The sequence below is a fragment of the Enhydra lutris genome, unplaced genomic scaffold, assembly GCF_002288905.1.
Source record: "Enhydra lutris kenyoni isolate GAN:26980312 unplaced genomic scaffold, ASM228890v2 scaffoldscaffold75, whole genome shotgun sequence".
In the NCBI taxonomy this organism is placed as follows: domain Eukaryota; kingdom Metazoa; phylum Chordata; class Mammalia; order Carnivora; family Mustelidae; genus Enhydra; species Enhydra lutris.
In genome coordinates, this window is record NW_019154159.1 from 4,730,204 (window position 1) to 4,747,333 (window position 17,130).

Genomic DNA, 17,130 nt, shown 5'->3' on the forward strand with positions numbered 1-17,130 from the left:
AGAAGTCACACGAACAGTGTGCGTCTTCGAAGGAGAAGGCGAAGTTGCATTATTCGTGTGTAAGCCGAACCTCAGCTTTGCTAAAAAGAGTTAAAACACGCGGGGAAACTACACGCAGCGGCCAGCGGCCGACCGAGCCCACGCGCAGACGGCACCGCGCGAGCACTGCCTCCTGAGGGCACGGCAGGCACCTGGGCGCACGGGCCGTGGGGACTGGGGTGCTCTGTGTCCTCGTCCGGGAGTGGCTGCGCTTGACTCTATTAGCGCTTAAACTGACATCCACGTTTTATGCTTTCCACATAGGGCATTTTTCACAGCAATCGCTTAAAATGTGTTCCATTTTCTGGATGTTAGAAATAGCCAGCAAGGGACGCCTGGGTGGCTCAGTTGGTTGAGCAGCTGCCTTCGGCTCGGGTCATGATCCCAGCGTCCTGGGATCGAGTCCCGCATCGGGCTCCTTGCTCTGCTTGGGGCAGGGGCTGAGGTGCCCCGGAGACCTCAAGGCGGACTCAGACGTGTCCAGGGTGTAGGGATGCCCGTCCTCTCAGCACTGCCGTGGGAACTTGGCAGGTCCTCAGGTCATGTGCTTCCAGTTTGAGCTCTCTTTGGCCAGACCCCTCCTGTGTGTCCGTCCCTCTCTTTCAGGGTCACTCGGCCTGTCCTCACACTTGCTCCCAGACCCGGTGCCTGCTGCCTTCTTGCCACGTGCGCCCCCACAGTGCCCTTCTGCCAGCAGCACACTGGGGCCTCTCCCTCCGTGGAGCCCTGTGCCCTGCCCCCAGCTGTGCCAGGGCACCGTGCCACCCTGCCACGGGCTCCAGTCCAGCACAGGGGACGTGTGCCCTGCAGATTAGGGAACGGCATGGCCTGGGCTCCAGCCTCCCATCCCCTTCTCTGTTTTCAGCCATTTTCCCTGCACTGTTCTTTCGGATTCCTTGTTTCTGTTCCCTCCAGCCTATTCTCAGTCTCCTGTCTTCTGTGTGTCCATCTGGGCCCCTGCGCTGTCTTCCCCCTGCCTCTTCAGGGCGAGCTCGAGAGTGTGGAGAGCAGCACGAGTGCACCAGACACAGGGCAGAACGCGTTCACATTCACCCCAGAGGGTCAGGCTCGGCGTTGCTGGTGGCAGAGTGCTGGACCGCAGCGTTGGCAGACGGAGTCTGCGCTGTCCCCTGCGTTTGCTCTTCAGACCACACGGCCCAGAGATGCACGTGGGTGCCGGGGTGCTGGGGCGGTCGCTGCTCCCTCGTGGTCTCCCGCACGGACAGCGTGACTGTGCACACAGCGGACGCAGGAGATGGGGAAAGGTCACCCAGTGTGCCAGGCACCTTGCAAATGAACGTTCTTATTTTTATATCCTTTCTTGTCCGTATGTGCACCTAATTTCCCTGACCTACAGTCATGCATATTTTATATTTTATTTTTAAATTTTCAGACTATCATTCTCGATTGTTAGCTGGGTTGTTATTCCCAAATGGAACACTCTGTCCCGTTAGTGCACGACGTTATTTAGAGCACTTCCCTGTTCCTGCAAAACTCAAGGACCTGCAGGTGTTTCCCCGTTCATTCTTGCGGTGCACCCCCGAACTTTTGCCCCGTTGGGCTGTTTCTCAGAGTCATTTCTGGGAACGGGGTCAGTAGGGCAAAGCGTGGAGCTTGTGACGTCGGTTGCCAAACTTCTTCACCAAGACGTTGGACTAATTTATGCCACCCCACAGCTCCCATGCGTGGAAATGTCGTCTCAACGCAGGCTTGTCTTCGTTTTCAGAGAGAACGTGTTCCTTAGCTTCGCGCAGATGCTCTGGTCCGGGGCGGCTCCTTGACGGACTGCCAGGCTTTTCCCCGGCTGCTACCCAGCCCGCGTCCTCACCAGCAGCACACGAACTCGCCTGCTTCCTGCGTCCTTGAGATCCCGTGTTGTCCCACATCTGTGCAGATCTGACGTGTGCTTTTTTACTGTGTTGTCTCTTTTCTTGCTGAGTTGTAGGGGTTCTTTACGTGTTCTAGATGCTAGAATCTAGAATATCTGATCAGACATACGTTTTGCAAATCATACTTGCACATATTTTCTCCCGTTCTGTGGGCCGTCTTCCCACTTCGGTAGTGCCCTTTGCTGCTGGAAGGCTCTCCATCTTACCTGCCTTCCTTCTCTCGTTGCTTATCCTTTTGATGTCATCTTCCGGGTCATGAAGGTTTACGCATCTGTATTTCCTCTGAGGTTACATGTAGGTCTTTGATCCACATTGACTGTTTTTGTAGACGGGGTGGTGACGGCCTGGAGAAGCTTACCTCCACACGGAGTCTGCTTCTGATGCAGAGAGCGCCTCCTGCAGGTGTGGCCGGCGCCTTCCTAGCCTGCCGCCGGAACTGCGTAAGGACGAGGCAGATTCTCCTCTGCGGAGGGCCTCGCTTGGTCTAGACTCTGGCTGGGGGACAGCTTAGTGTAGGAACTTAAGCCATTAACTCATTGTTCAGTTTTTCACCCTGACACTAGAGCAGGACACCGTGACGTCCTTGATCCCACTGGTACCATAAGCCTTTGCAGTTTTCATGTGATGATCATGTAACAGCTCTGAATAATATGTTTTCTCTGTGGATTCATCAAATTGCCAGCATACTTTTAACACCACACCGTCACACTCTCTCCGTGCCCCAGGATGTCAGGCCCAGCCTCTTCTCTGTGAGTTCTACTGGACTCGCTCTCAGGATCCTGTTTTTACCAGCAGGTGAAAATTGGTGTCAGAGCATCAGCCTTCCCCAGATGACACGCTCTTCCCAGGTGGGCGCGTGACCCAGGCGTCCGGAGCAGGAGAGCTGCGGGCCCCTGGGTACCTGGTGCCTCCTGGGGGTTACGACCTGCTCAGCTCTCTGGGAAGCAGCTGTAGAGAAATCACAGAGATAACACCTTTTTGCTGTGTCCTTTCTCCGGTTTTAATGTTCCTATGCTGGTCTTTCTCCACATGCTGCGAACCATGAAGAGAATGTCCACTCAGGACTAGGACTGGGGGGGGAGGCAGATAGCAGCTCGAGCCTCAGGTGTGTGCCGCCTGTGAGGCGGGTCGGCGTGCTGCTGTCCGTCCTCTTCAGCAAGAGCCAGACGGCGGTGTTCCAGCCTCGTCCTGGCCGCTGTCCGTGGCTTGGGCCACGTTCTTGCACTTTAGGACAAAGCCAGACCTTACATGTTGCCCCCGCTGCTGTCTCTGGAGAAGCAGGGCCGTGGATTTATGTGGGGACACACATTTCATCCCTTGGCCACCACCAGTCAGCCCCCTGCCAAGGCCACAGCCCGAGGGACCGCACCGGACCAGGCAGAGCAGCTTGAAATCGTCGGTGCCGCGATGGGCTGGCTTTCCACGCGTGGATGTCAGAATACCCAAATTATGCACAAACGTCAGTGACACTAGAGCAGGACACCGGGACGTCCTCGGCCGGTCTGGTCTCTCATTCTGGCAACGGCGGGAGCGGGTGCTCCTCTGTCTGTGCCGGGCGGACATGCGTCTGGCTTCCGGGCTGTCCGGGAGGGAGCCGCTGGGGGCCACGTCTGTTCCCTCGTTCTTCTCGGAGCCTCCGTGTCTACACAGAGGGAAAAGGGATTTTCCTGGGGTAGCAAAGAAGTTCGAAATGCTGCGGGGTCTGCCCCTTCCTGGTGGGGGTCCTTCTGTTTCTGGAAGCCGTCGGGGCAGGTTTGGGGGGTGAGGCCCCAGGGTCGCTGACCTACGCTCTCTAAAACATAGACGGGGAGCGCGACAGGGAAAATCAGCAAGTGTGACACAGTGACCTCCGCCGGCATAACTCCCAGGCCACCTCCCTGGGTGAGGAGCTGGAGGACCAGTACCGAGGCTGTCAGGAGACACAATTTACGCAGAAGAGGTAATTAGAAGATCAACACAATCTCAGTTGTTGCTACCAGAACGCCAGGAACGAGCTCAGTCTCTCAGCGGCGCTCTTCCTCCGCCTCACCCGCTGGAACGTTTTCCTGGTGGCTCTGAGCGTTGCGAGCGTGGAGAAGCAGCTGGGGCATCTGGACTTGATGCCCTTGGCTCGGCCCAACGTCTCTCCAGCTCTCGTCTGGTGTAGAGAACTCGCTCTTCGGGGTAAGCGGCACCTTACACCGTGCCTCTGGCTTGACCCCCCGACCCCCGCCGCCGGCCCCGGCCCCACCGCTGGCATGTCACCTGCTGCTAGTAAGGTAAGAGGCACAGGCTCGAGGCTCATAAACCAGCGGAGATGTCTGGTTCTCACCAGTCCACTGAATCGATCGATGTTTCTCTCACGAGAAATCATGAGAAATGGGCTGCTAATGTTTGGAGACATTCTGGGCATTCTGCTTTCCTTGAGTACAACTCGAGGCACGCATGGAGGCCAGCACATGGGGGGAGCTGCCGTATGGGGGGGTTCCCCTTAAACCCAGAGCCACCACGTTCTCAGTCCAGAGGAGGGCGAGCCTGTGGACGGTGGTAGGCGGCTTGGCACTCGGGGCGTGGTGTCCTGCACGGCTCTTGGCAAAGGCCAGCGGGATGGACACACTGTCCATTTCTTTTGGTTCTGCTTCCTCTGTGCAGCCTGGGGTCCTACCGGCCTCCCAGCAGCTTCCAGCCCAGCCGTCGGCCTGCCTTGAGCTGCCCGGGGTCCTCTGTCCCGAAGTGCCACCACCCTCCTCTGCCCTTGTTGTCCGGCTTTCCTTGATGGAACCTGAAGTGAGGCATCGAACACGTTCCCCGAAGCCCTCGAGGGATCAGCGAGCGCTGTGTCTGAGTTTGGGTCCAGTCGCCTTGGCCCACGTGGGCGCACGTGGTGTGTGGGTCTGGAGGACGGCGCTCAGGGCAGCCACTGGCGGGGTGATTTTAGGACCTCCTGAACCGCTGCCTTCTCCCCCAGAAACGGGGCTGATAATGGCGAGCGGGGGAGCGGGCTACAGGAGCCGCGGGGGCAGTGGTGCTGTCGCGGGCCGGTCCCGCAGTCCCGGCGGAGGGGCAGCTGGAGCCGCGTGTGCCCGCCGGGGGTGCACAGCACAGCTGGTCTGTCGTCACGTCGCCGCCAGGAGCCCACCGCCGCTTTCCCTCGTCCCCACACCAGGCACCTCCCCAGGGACTCAACCTGGGGCCGCTGGAAAGTCGTCGCGGTTTTCGAACAGGAAGAACTTGGCAGGTTTACGAACAGGAAGAACTTGGCAGGTTTAAAGTGCAGGGGCTTCCTCGAAAGAGGCTCCCACCTGTGGGTGTTTTAGGAGCAAAGTCTGCTGCGTGCGGTCCCGGCTGGGAGGTGGGCGGCCCCTGGGGCATCCGCATCCCCCACGCGCCATGGAGCAGCCCGGACGGCACGGGCTGGGGCTGCTGACCCTCCCGCGACGGGGACGGGCGTTGTCACTCAGAGAAGGGGAGGTTGGGGTGTGTGTGACTGGGGGCCCGGGGGCGTGTGCTGGTCATGCTTGCAGAGGGGCTGACGTGTTGCTCGTCGCCCTGGTCCCCAGGCCCGTGTGGAATTCCTTCCGGCCGGTTCCTTCCGTCACGTGTGCAGGAGGCGTGGGCCTGACGTGGGGCCAGCGGATGGGCGCGGTTTCAGAGTTCCGCAGTGACAACAGTTTCGGTCCCATAAAGGACCGGCTGACTTGACGTGGTCCGTGCGAGAGCCTCCCGTGCCGCGCGCTGCTTGCCCTAGCGCGTCCGAGGCCTGTGGGTTTCAGCGGGGTCAGCTCTCAGGAAGCTGCGACAGGACCGGTGAGCGGGAAGGAGGCGGGCGCGCACGGCACCCGCTCTCACTCCCTGAGGCGGGGCGGCCGCCGTCTCCTCCGTGCCCAGGGACACGGCCCGATAGGCCCCTGAGGACAGACCGGGGTCAAGGGCGTAGCTTCTTAATACAGAACGCGCGTCCGAGGGCCTCAAAGAAACAGGACGAGAATAAACATGGCAGACGACTGTAATTTAAGTGTCTGGTTCTTCTATGGAAACGAATCCCTTCGTGTTACCTACGTTGAAACTTACGCATCTGCCACAGACCCCCTTTGTGCTAGACCAAGAGGGATAAGGTCCAGCCGCTCTGTGTGAGCACAGACGGCTGCATTTCGTGGAAAACCTTCCCTCTTGGCCCCACGCACCCCGTTCTCCCAGTGCCTGCGTGCCGGGGCTCCCAGGGGCTTGTGGCCGCAGCCGGTGTCCCTTCACCCTCTCTGCACCGCTGGCCGGTTTCCCAGGGCATAGGAAGAAGCCTCCAAAGTCAGCTGTGGGGGGGCTTTTGGAGGGCCCCCTGGCACGCGGGCACCGGGAGAACGGGGTGCCTGTCCTCCGAGGCGGCCCCTTCCTGACTCAGCCAGGCGTCCTCTGGGCAGGTCGGTGTCCGCTCACTTCCCGTCTCCGGTGAGGGGCCGTGTTCTTTCCTGAGTCTCAGCTCCGATCGGAAGCACACGAAGGACCCTGAGGAAACTGGGGGGACCTCCGACAAGCGGGCTCCCAACTTCACACGGTGGCATCTGCGGGAACAGGCTCCGGGCCATGTGGGGGTGTCCCCCTGAAGCCCGTCGTGTGCCTTGTGTCTCCTTCCCTTGGGTGTTGGTCACAAGAGTCACCTGCATGGGCGAGGTCGGCTTCTCAGGAGAGCGTGCGGGTTTTCTGCTTTTGCGGTGGTGTCCACGGGCTTCCTGATCAGAACCTGCCGCTCGCGAGCACTGCGGCAAGCCGAGGTGGGAGAGGCTGGGGCCTCCCTCGGAACCTGGCCTTCTTCCGAAATGGGGACACACTGCCAAGGTTTTGAACAATTAGATCTTGCCCTGGAATGTTCTCTTGCTGTGGACTCATCAGCATGGGAGTGCATCTCCGTCTCCTCTGTGGACTGTCCGGGGGTAATGTCCAGCCATTCCGGAGAGCAGTGGAGACAATCATGAAATGAATCTCCCGGGCTCATCACCCCAACTTTACCAGCGTTGTTTGCCTCATTGTTTTGTGTTTATGGCTATTTTTAGTAAATTACAGACATTATGATGTTTACCCCCAGATATTTATACTTTTCTTTGAAGCCATTTTCCTTTTAACTGCAATTGTGTCGACATTTTAATCTCTTCTAAATTAAAGTCGGAAGCCTTGTGAAGTTCACACCACTCCCGTGATAGCTGCATCCGACGACGGGCGGGCCAGGCGTGCACACTGGGCGGGTACTTCTGGGGGCGCAGGGCCCCCCGTCAGTGCCTGGCCCCCTGGCTGTGGCCAGGAGACGGTCGGGGTCAGCTCCCTGCCTTTCAGGGCAGAAAGCTCAGAGGAAGGGGTGTCGTGCTCCTCTGACCGATGGAGTCACCGGCTTTGCTCTCAGCAGCCATGATTCAGGAGCAGGGCAGGCCCAAAATAGCAGCTCCTGGGCCGCACTCACGTCTTGTCCTCGTTCCAGCCTGGGCGCCCCTCAGGAGAGCCGGCCGCCCTGGGCCGCTAGAAGAGTAGCTATTTAAAGTGAGTGAATTAGGACCTGACGGTACCAAACGGCAGACTTAATTTGGCTCAGATACCACGTGATGGACACACTGGTTTTGTGTCGGGTTTCGTTCTCTGAAGCCTGCTGGAGTGAGTGAAACGCCAGAGAATGTGCTTGTTTGAAGTGTGTTTATTGCTCCTTAGAGCTGCCCCCCCCCAAGTTCCTTTTCAAAAGGGGATCCTCGGGGCCCAGTGTCTCTGGCGGGTACTTCTTGCAGGGCAGGCCTCGGAGCGAGCGGTACGGAACAGGAGGGCTCCCCGGCACGTGGGTCGGGGGCTCTGGGAGGCGCGGTGTGCCGCCCGTGACGACAGTGCCCGGCCCATCTCTCTCACCAAGCACAGCCTCTGGTCGCAACCCAGAGCGTTTGTCAGACTTGAGCCACAGCCCATGGTGGGCCTGAGCTCTGCAGGTCCTTCCTCTGTCACCCAGCCGTGGCCAGGGGCAGGCCACGTGCAGGGCCAGCATGGAACAGTGAGAGCAAGACCTCTGGGAGTGCATCTTATAGAGGAGCGGGGCTCCTGCTCGTGGGGAGGGCGGGCGTGCGCCACCCCCCAGGGAGCACTGATGTCCTCCCAAACTCGGAAGCTCTCCCATCTCTGGCTTCCCCGGTTTTCATGGCGCTCAGCCTCCAGCCCCCTCCCCGCCTCCTGGAGGTCAGAGGTCCCCCTCCGTCCAGTGTTTGGTCTTTCTGATGAGTGTCCCCTCGTCTGCATGGCCTCAGCTATGGCCAGAAGGGACCCCTGAGTAACCAGCGGCTGTCCTGTCTCTGGGCAGGGGAAGCGTCGCATGCTTTATGCCTTCCATGAAATTCTATAAATATTGTCTCTGTGGAACAGAAAGATAAATATTAAGATGGCAAAATAATACATCAAGATAAAAAGAGAACTAGCAAAGTGAAGGAAAAGGTTTAAGAAATAAAATTTAATTCTAAAATTTAAGAGACCTTAAAATCAGGCACTAGTGAGTAGGTGTTACAGGAAATGGAAAGCAATAAAAAAGGAGAAGCATGACAAACAGAAGAATGAAGATTCAACATGCAGGTAATTGTTTTTGAAATCCGGAAGGGAGCAGGTGTAACACAGCAGCCTGTGAGCACATGGCGCCCTTGGCCACGGGCGCACTTCTGAGCCCTGGTCCAGAGGTTACCACACGGGGGGCACCAACCAGGACACACATGGTATGTGTGCACACGTGCGCACACACACACACACACACACGGTGACATACAGAGGCAGCAACACACGTGCACAGTCTCATACACAGCAACACAGACCAGACACATACACACGTGCGCACACAAACTTCACACGTATGTGTACACAGGCTCACACACGCAGACACACAGAGGCACACACCCACACTTACACACGTAGGTGTGCAGGTGCACACACGCACACACACAGCTGCTACCGTTGAGTTCAGGTGAACTCTCAGTGACCAGGGCCCTGCAGTGCAGAAGAGTGACCTTGCTCCGTGAGATCCGTTCGAGGTGGCTTTGATGACTTTCCATCAGGCTGTCTATCAACATCATCCATCATATTAGTGGGTGAGAGGAGAAACGTTATTTGATAAAATTAAAAATGAATTTTAATGAAAACTTGTAACAAAAATAGAAGGCTACTTGCTTTGTGTGAGAGAATGTCTTCCATACCGGCTGCTCCCATCACTCTGTGTCTCCGTCAGCGCGATTAGGACCCAGAGAAGGGCGTGGACTGGCTGGTTCGTCTGGCACATTGTTCTGGAAACACCAGCCAGCGGCATCACCTGCTGAGAAGTCACACGAACAGTGTGCGTCTTCGAAGGAGAAGGCGAAGTTGCATTATTCGTGTGTAAGCCGAACCTCAGCTTTGCTAAAAAGAGTTAAAACACGCGGGGAAACTACACGCAGCGGCCAGCGGCCGACCGAGCCCACGCGCAGACGGCACCGCGCGAGCACTGCCTCCTGAGGGCACGGCAGGCACCTGGGCGCACGGGCCGTGGGGACTGGGGTGCTCTGTGTCCTCGTCCGGGAGTGGCTGCGCTTGACTCTATTAGCGCTTAAACTGACATCCACGTTTTATGCTTTCCACATAGGGCATTTTTCACAGCAATCGCTTAAAATGTGTTCCATTTTCTGGATGTTAGAAATAGCCAGCAAGGGACGCCTGGGTGGCTCAGTTGGTTGAGCAGCTGCCTTCGGCTCGGGTCATGATCCCAGCGTCCTGGGATCGAGTCCCGCATCGGGCTCCTTGCTCGGCAGGGAGCTTGCTTCTCCCTCTGCCTCTGCCTGCCATTCTGTCTGCCTGTGCTTGCTCTCTCTCCCTCTCTCTCTCTCTGACAAATAAATAAAATCTTTAAAAAAAAAAAAGAAATAGCCAGCAAGTGGGTACCGGGAAGGAAAGGAATCTACTTTATAACAACAGTAACCAACAGCGACAGGGGCACGGTCTGGCTCAGCGCGCACTGTGTGCCTAGATAGAAAGTCTCGTAAAACTTTACTGATTGAAATGAAAAGAAATTGAATAAAAGCGGGACTTGGCCAGATGATTACATGTTGAGACCCAGTAAACGAAGGATATAAATTCTCCCTAAATTAAATCATAAATTCCACACAATACTGACAAGTTGATTGTAAAGGTCAGCTGGAAAAACAGCTGTCTGAGAGCGGCCTTGGGAACCGGTTTGCGAAAGAAAGCTCGTCCGCCGTTCCCAGCGCGTTCCGAAGATGCAGTTGAAATGAGATCCGTGGAGCAGAACAGAGATCTCGTTCCAAAAGCAGAGTCTGTGTGTGTCAGAAGAACGTGTGATTCAGAAAAAGAATGAGTTGCTTGGTATCTACTATTTGGGGCACTTGGCTCACCATTTGAAGTTTTTAAATCCCTTCCTCTTAATGTAATAAATTCCGAATGTAACAAAGCCTCAGATATGAAAAGGAGAACGCACAAAAGTACTGGGAAAATGATCGGGGCGGGGGGACAATTAAAAAGCCATAAAGGCAGGGATAGATTTTATAAAACACAGACTTTAAGTGTCGTGCGGCAAGGAAAACAGTAGACAAAATCTAAAACGCAGCTGATCTGTGGGTGACATGGGGTTGAACTGCGCAGGTCCACGTAGAGGCCGGCTTTTTTCAGTAAACACAGGACAGTAAGTTCTGTAAATGTGCTTTCTCTGATGATTCTCTTTTAAAGATTTTATTTATTTATTTGACAGACAGAGATCACAAGTAGGCAGAGGCAGGCAGAGAGAGAGGAGGAAGCAGGTTCCCGAGCAGAGAGCCCGATGCGGGGCTCGATCCCAGGACCCCGGGATCACGACCTGAGCCGAAGGCAGAGGCTTTAACCCACTGAGCCACCCAGGCGCCCCTCTGATGATTTTCTTACTAACGTGGTCTTTTCTCTAGTTTATTTTAAGAATGTAGGATATGATACTTGGACAAAATATGTTTTAATTGTTATTGGTGAGGCTTCCATAGGTTACTAGTTGTTAAGTTTGGGGGGAGTCAGAAGTTACGTGCAGATTTTGTCTGCGTGGGAGGTCAGTGCCCCTCACCCCTGTGTTGGTTTGAGGTCAACTGTAAAATTGTAAGTTGAGAAAAATTTTGTGACATGTAACAAAAGGTTGGTTCTTGGTTCTGTTAATGTATAAAACACTCTTAAAAATTGGTAAGATGATGAGTACAAAATGAGTATAAAAATGAGCATAAAAATGCAAAGGGCATGAATAGGCGACAACCCAGAAATTATTAACTGGCGTTTAACCTCCAGACTAATCAAAGAAATTCAAACGACGTGTCATTTCCCACCTGTCAGGCAGGCAGCGGTTTCCTTTTTTATGACGATGAACCCAGTGTTGGCAAGAAGTGAAAAAATGGGCATTTTGGCCTTCTTTTCTGGAAAGCCGTCAGACAATGAGGAGTAACTCAGGTCCAGTGTACCCGTCCATCGGGCAGGTCCGCTTCTAAGAATGCGTCCTGAGGACGACAAACTTGGTGTCCACACGAACAGAGCTCATTCAAACATTGACAGAGGGGACCTTCTGCATACCAGTGTTCATACCGCCCAGGACATGCGAGGACAAGTTACAAAACAGCGTTGTACAGGGCAGTATATTCACATGACAGAGCACTGGTTCGCGGTGAAACAGAAGCCGTGCACGATACACACGCGGCCACGGATGAACCAGGAGAACGTAGTGCTGCCCCGGGGGCCGCCTTGTAGGACGTCCACACTGGACGGCTCTGCTTCTGTGAGGTTCTAGAGCAGAGGAGTAAGTCGGGGGAGGCGTCGGAACCGATTCTGCCCCCAGGGGCAGTGGGAGGACTGTTCTGGGATGTCAGCAGTGCTCTCTGTCGGAGTCCAGGTTACGTGGCTGTGTGCATTGGTCACAAGTCAATGAATGTGTAGCGAAGATATGTGCACTTGATTGTGTGTGGTTTAAATGAAGGACACACGTGCAATCTGGAGGGCAATGTGTGGTATGTCCAGCTGCGCCAAAAGGAGAGTGGACTCGTGGAAGGAGAGACAGACGTGATAAAGCCAACATAGTCAGAAGCCGGTGGTGGAACCAGGTGGAGGGACGCAGGCCTTTCCTGTAAAATTCTTCCAACTTTGTTGAATGTTGGAAAGAACTGGGGGGGGGGGGTGTTTAGAAAAACAGCTGTCACAAGGCTTCTCTTGTGGAAAGAAACAAATACCCACGTGTCGATGCTGGTTGTCTCCAGGAGCGGGGCACGTGTGGAAGCAGGGCCCCCACACCGTGTGCAGCGGGTGGCAGTGTTGAGGGCAGTGGGGACAGACTTTGGCTCCCCCAGCAAGACCCAGGTTGGGATGTACGGGGACAGTGGTTCCCTTTTATATTCAAACAAAATCAGTTGGAATGATTCAGTGTTTTGTAACAGCTGAATCAGATTTGGGGTAATTTTCACTTGTAATGTTCTATACCTCTTAATTTTTTATGGCAAATACATCTTTTTTTGTTGTGTGTTTTTTTTTAAAGATTTTATTTATTTATTTATTTGACAGAGATCACAAGTAGGCAGAGAGGCAGGCAGAGAGAGGAAGGGAAGCAGGCTCCCTGCTGAGCAGAGAGCCTGATGCGGGGCTCGATCCCAGGACCCTGGGATCATGACCTGAACCGAAGACAGAGGCTTAACCCACTGAGCCACCCAGGCGCCCCTTTTTTGTTGTCTTTAGTTAGGAAAATAGTTCATGTCTTTCTGTTCTCAGACTCAACACCCAGCAGTTACATGATACTTCATGAGGTTCCAGAGCTGGGTTTGGTTTTATTTTTTAAATATTAAATGATTATGATTTGTTTTTCATAAAATCTTGAAGCTACTTGCTTTCAAGAGTGACAAGAAAACAAGAACGTGGGTGAACTATTAGAAACCCATAAAAACTATCACGTTGATCTCCTACCGTATTCAGTCGCTCACGTGTATTTGGTAAGCAGCAGAACTGTGTGCCGGTCACCGTCCCTGGCACCAGAGCTGTAGTGATTAACAAGAAGAGAGAGGTCCGTTTACGCCCTGAACATACCTTCTGTGGTAAAGACAGATGCAGACAGCTGTGTAACAAAGCACTGGGGAGCGAGAAATGCAGAGTGAGGGGATGGAGAAAGGAGATGTTTTCCCTTGGCTGGCCAGGGGAGGTCGAAATCTAGATAAAATAAAGGAGTAAATCTTAGTTTTCTGGGGCAAAGATACTGCAGGCCATGGGAACAGCAAGTGCAAAGGCCCTGAGGCAGTCTCTGTCAGGGTGTACAGGCAATTTGGTGGTAGGACTGGTGACCTTTGGCTTTGCTGTTAGTGTAGGGGTGTGGCTCTGAGTCCTGGAGCATGGTGGTAACTAAGGCATGATTCCCCATCCCACCCAGGAGGTCAGTGGAGGGCCAGGTGTGGATCAAGCCCCCTTAAAGCAGCGGGCTGGCTCTCCCTGCCGGTGCACACCCTGGGGGCGGGTGTGGACTATCTCAGTGCAGCCTTCCAGTTACTGTCTCCATGTGGCCCCCGGGAGTCTCGCCCCACGGGTGTGTCGGGCGGGAGCCCACCAGGACTTGGGAGACGCTGAGCCAGTGAGGGGCCGCTTTCCGGGGAGCATCGCCCCGTGTGCTGCGTGGACTGGGCGTGCCTGCGGGACGCACTGGGTGATGGTGCACTTGCCTGCGGCTCTTCTGTTTCTACCTGCGTCCGTTTTCTTCTTGGTGCTTTTACGTGGTGGTTTTGTGTGTTTTGTCCGGAGCTAATTATTACTGATAAGAGGACTAGCCTGATGCAAATTATTCTGTCATCACTAGAATCCAGAAGTGGATAAGAACGTTCTAGATAAAAAGACAAATGACAAAGTGGCACAGTTTGTGTAGAACCCAGGGTTAGACTGGAAAATGCCTTTCCTGAAGATCATCTTTATCCACCGAGAGGTCCTGACTTACCTGAACCTGCCACGGGAGCTGCACGTGGCCTGGTGCCACAAGGACAGCAGTGGGGGGGGGCAGCGGTGCATGGAGGACAGTGGGGTGGGGGAGTGGTGTGGGGGGGACGGTGTGGGGGGACAGCGGTGGGGGGGCAGCAGGGCACGGAGGACAGTGGTGTCAGGGGGCAGCGGGACATGGGAGACAGCGGTCAGGGGGACAGCTATGGGTGGGACAATGGTGCGGGGCAGCAGTGCGTGGGGGGGAAGTGGGGCGGGGGGACAGCGGTGGGGGCAGTGGTGTGGAGGGGGCCGGCGTTGCAGAGGGGGACAGTGGTGCGGGGGGGACAGCAGTGGTGGGGGAGTGGTGCATGGGGGGCAGCGGTGGAGCCCCACCTCCCCCCAACCTGGAGGCTACCCTCGGGACTCACTTGTCCTCATAGCCACCATCCTCCTGGTCTCTCTGTCACCCTTCCTACCCGGCAACCTCATACGTGTCACAGCTTGTCTCCCTGATCATGGCCTGGTGCTTGTACCTGTCCCTCCCATATGGGCCCACTGGCCTTCTCCGACTTTCCTCCTCTTCTCGTGTCCCGCCAGGGAGGCACAGAAGTGCTTCCTGCAGGTGTGTACCTGCCGCTTGCCTCCTGGCGGTCGGCGGGGTTGTTGGAATGTAATCTGAAGCAGGTGAATTAAATGTTTCACGTTTCTCCCACGACAAGCTCAAAGTTGCCTTTTTCTTCAGTGTTGCGGCTGCTGCTTCCCCTGCTGTGTGCCCACAGCCCAGGCAGGAGGCAGGGGTGGCTCCCGGCCTCCGGTAGTGCGCTCACGGTCTGGCCCGGTGGCCTGCGGAGTCCGGTCCCTGTGTGACACAGTCGGGTTGGATAAGCAAGTGACATGATGGAATTCGCTGGTGTCTGGTTCCTCCCACGTGTCCCTTTGTGAGCCCGGAAGTCATTCGCGCTCACTCATCTTGCTGGCACTCCCTGGCCGGCTTTCTCAAGAAAGAGAAAAGGGGAGAGAAGCCACTGTGTCCATTATTTGGGCAGACGCTTCCTTTCCTGTCTCACCTGGGCCCCTCCCCGGGGACCCTGTGTCCAGGTTTTTCTCCCTCCACTGACCAGCTGACAGTCGGGTTTGCTTCATGAATCCGAAAGCTGCTGGGAGTGAGAAGCTGCCCCCCCACCCGTAGGCCCTCGCGTCCCGGGCACTGTTGATTTCCTGCTAAATGCCCCCTCAGCGTGACTCACGCTCTCTCCTTTCTCTGCAGGTTTTGCATGCAGAAATGCGTGAGCCTGGTGCCTGGGGTCACACTGGATTTAATAGAAAAGTAAGTCAGATTTTCAAGCCGTGTGGCTTTTGGGGTCTGAGGGGGGTTCTTTGAGCGCTGTTGGTTCCAGGGGCCCTTGTGGTCAGCGTGGGGGTGTCTCCCAGCGTGTGGGTGTGTACTCCTGCTCTCTGGTGACGGCCGTGCTGTGACTGCCGTGCTGGTGACCAGCGTGGGACACGGCTCTGTGTGCGGCCATATGAAAGGAACAGAATAAAAGCTGAGTACGTTTTAACGTTGACAAACACTCCTCACACTCCATCAAAGCAGAAACCTACGGCTGCACACAGAGGTCACCTTTGCTTCCTGACTGCTGGAGCGGGCTCCTTTCTCCCAGCCCCCCGCTTAATATTCTACAAGCCCCCCGACCCCGGTCCGTGTTCCGCCTCAGGGCGCACGCCGCGGTCCCGTCCGGCAGTGCCCTTCGTGGACTGTGGCCATGAGGCCTCTCTGCGTGCTTCCAGGTGGACAGGAGGCCCGGCTGCCTCCTGTTGTGGACCTCCCTGGGTCCGAGCTACTCTGTGGCTCCAGACTTGACCTGCGTCGCGGGTGTGCGTGTGTGTGAGACTCACCTGGACTCATCCTGGTTCGTCTGGGTGGTTCCTAATTCCCCCGCCCCGGACACCGCTTCCGCTGCGGTCAACATACAGGATGGTAGTTCTCCAAGTCTTGATACACAAGATCGTGGGTAAGAATAGCTAAGGCCTGCGTTTAATTAAATCAGGTAGGGAAAGCAAACAGGCTTCCGGGTTTCCTCCTGGAAAACAACCTGCCTGTGTGTCAGAGAGCTAGAGAAGGTTACATCTAAGCGTCCACAGGCACAAGGGGACGGGTCCTTCCGGGGACCGCGCACTCTGTAGCGGCTCCGCTGGGCTGGCACAGAACAGCTGCCCGGCGGGCCGTTAGTGGGAAGAGCAGACGAGACCAGTACACACAGGATTTTTACACCGTACGTGGCTCTGTGCAGGAGTACGGGTAGAACAGGCATGAAACGATGCGTCCGTCACTCTGAGGGGGAGAGCGCAGGGGAGGAGCTGTGTTAACTGACTTGGCTTTGTTTCCGTCTTTTAAATCTTTCTACGCGAACATACACACATGGGATGCCTGTAAAATAAAGAATCCAGAGACTGTAACCAGGGCGCCTGCAGACACTTCACCGAGTGTCCGTCCTCGGTGCGAGTTGTGAGTCGGTGTCCGAGGAGATTGTGGGACTGGTCTGCTTGACTTCAGGGAGCTTCCGTTCACCAGCGGGGCTGGTCATGGTGGCTGGACATCGGTGCTTCCCCCACCAGGCAGGGTGTGAACCCAGCCGCCGCCCCTGGATCTGCGTGCTGCCCTGTCGCATCCCGGTGCCCCCATGCGGTGCGGACGCTCCCACCCCAACTGCTCATGCCCACTCAGCCACATGCAAGCAGCAGCACCGCGTGCTCCAAGTTCTCCAGAGTAAAAGGAGCAATTAAAGATCCACAAATGAGAAGGACGTGTTTTCTCAGTCGTAGTTTTTTTTTTTTTTTAAGATTTTATTTATTTGACAGAGAGAGAGAGATCACAAGTAGGCGGAGAGGCAGGCAGAGAGAGAGAGAGAGAGGAGGAAGCAGGCTCCCCACTGAGCAGAGAGCCCAATACGGGGCTCGATCCCAGGACCCTGGGATCATGACCTGAGCCGAAGGCAGAGGCCTCAACCCACTGAGCCACCCAGGCGCCCCTTCTCAGTCGTAGTTAAGCCTCCAGATCATGCTGGGGACGAGCCTGGCGCTCAGTTGGGTGGCGCTTCCCAGCGGGTCTCCGCACCCGTGGCAGGGTCCGTGGACGACCGGCCTCCGGGGACCGCGGCAGGACAGCTGGCCCCCTCCCGGCACCCTCTCAGATGTAAAATGTGCACCGTGGCTTGACACCTAGCGCGCGACCCACAACAGAACAAATTGTGCAATCGGACTTCATCAAAATTTAAAATGTTTACTC

The 17,130-nt window shown here is 55.8% G+C and overlaps 1 protein-coding gene across 2 annotated transcripts in view; it reads left to right on the forward strand.

Moving 5' to 3' along the window:
• The window catches only part of LOC111160429 (regulatory associated protein of MTOR complex 1), a 339,277-nt gene that overhangs the window by 184,786 nt on the left and 137,361 nt on the right, over window positions 1–17,130 (forward strand). For both annotated transcript variants that reach the window (XM_022523546.1, XM_022523548.1), the window contains exon 7: window positions 15,112–15,171. In XM_022523546.1, coding sequence (XP_022379254.1) covers window positions 15,112–15,171 — 60 coding nt within the window. The remainder of the gene's footprint in view (window positions 1–15,111; window positions 15,172–17,130) is intronic.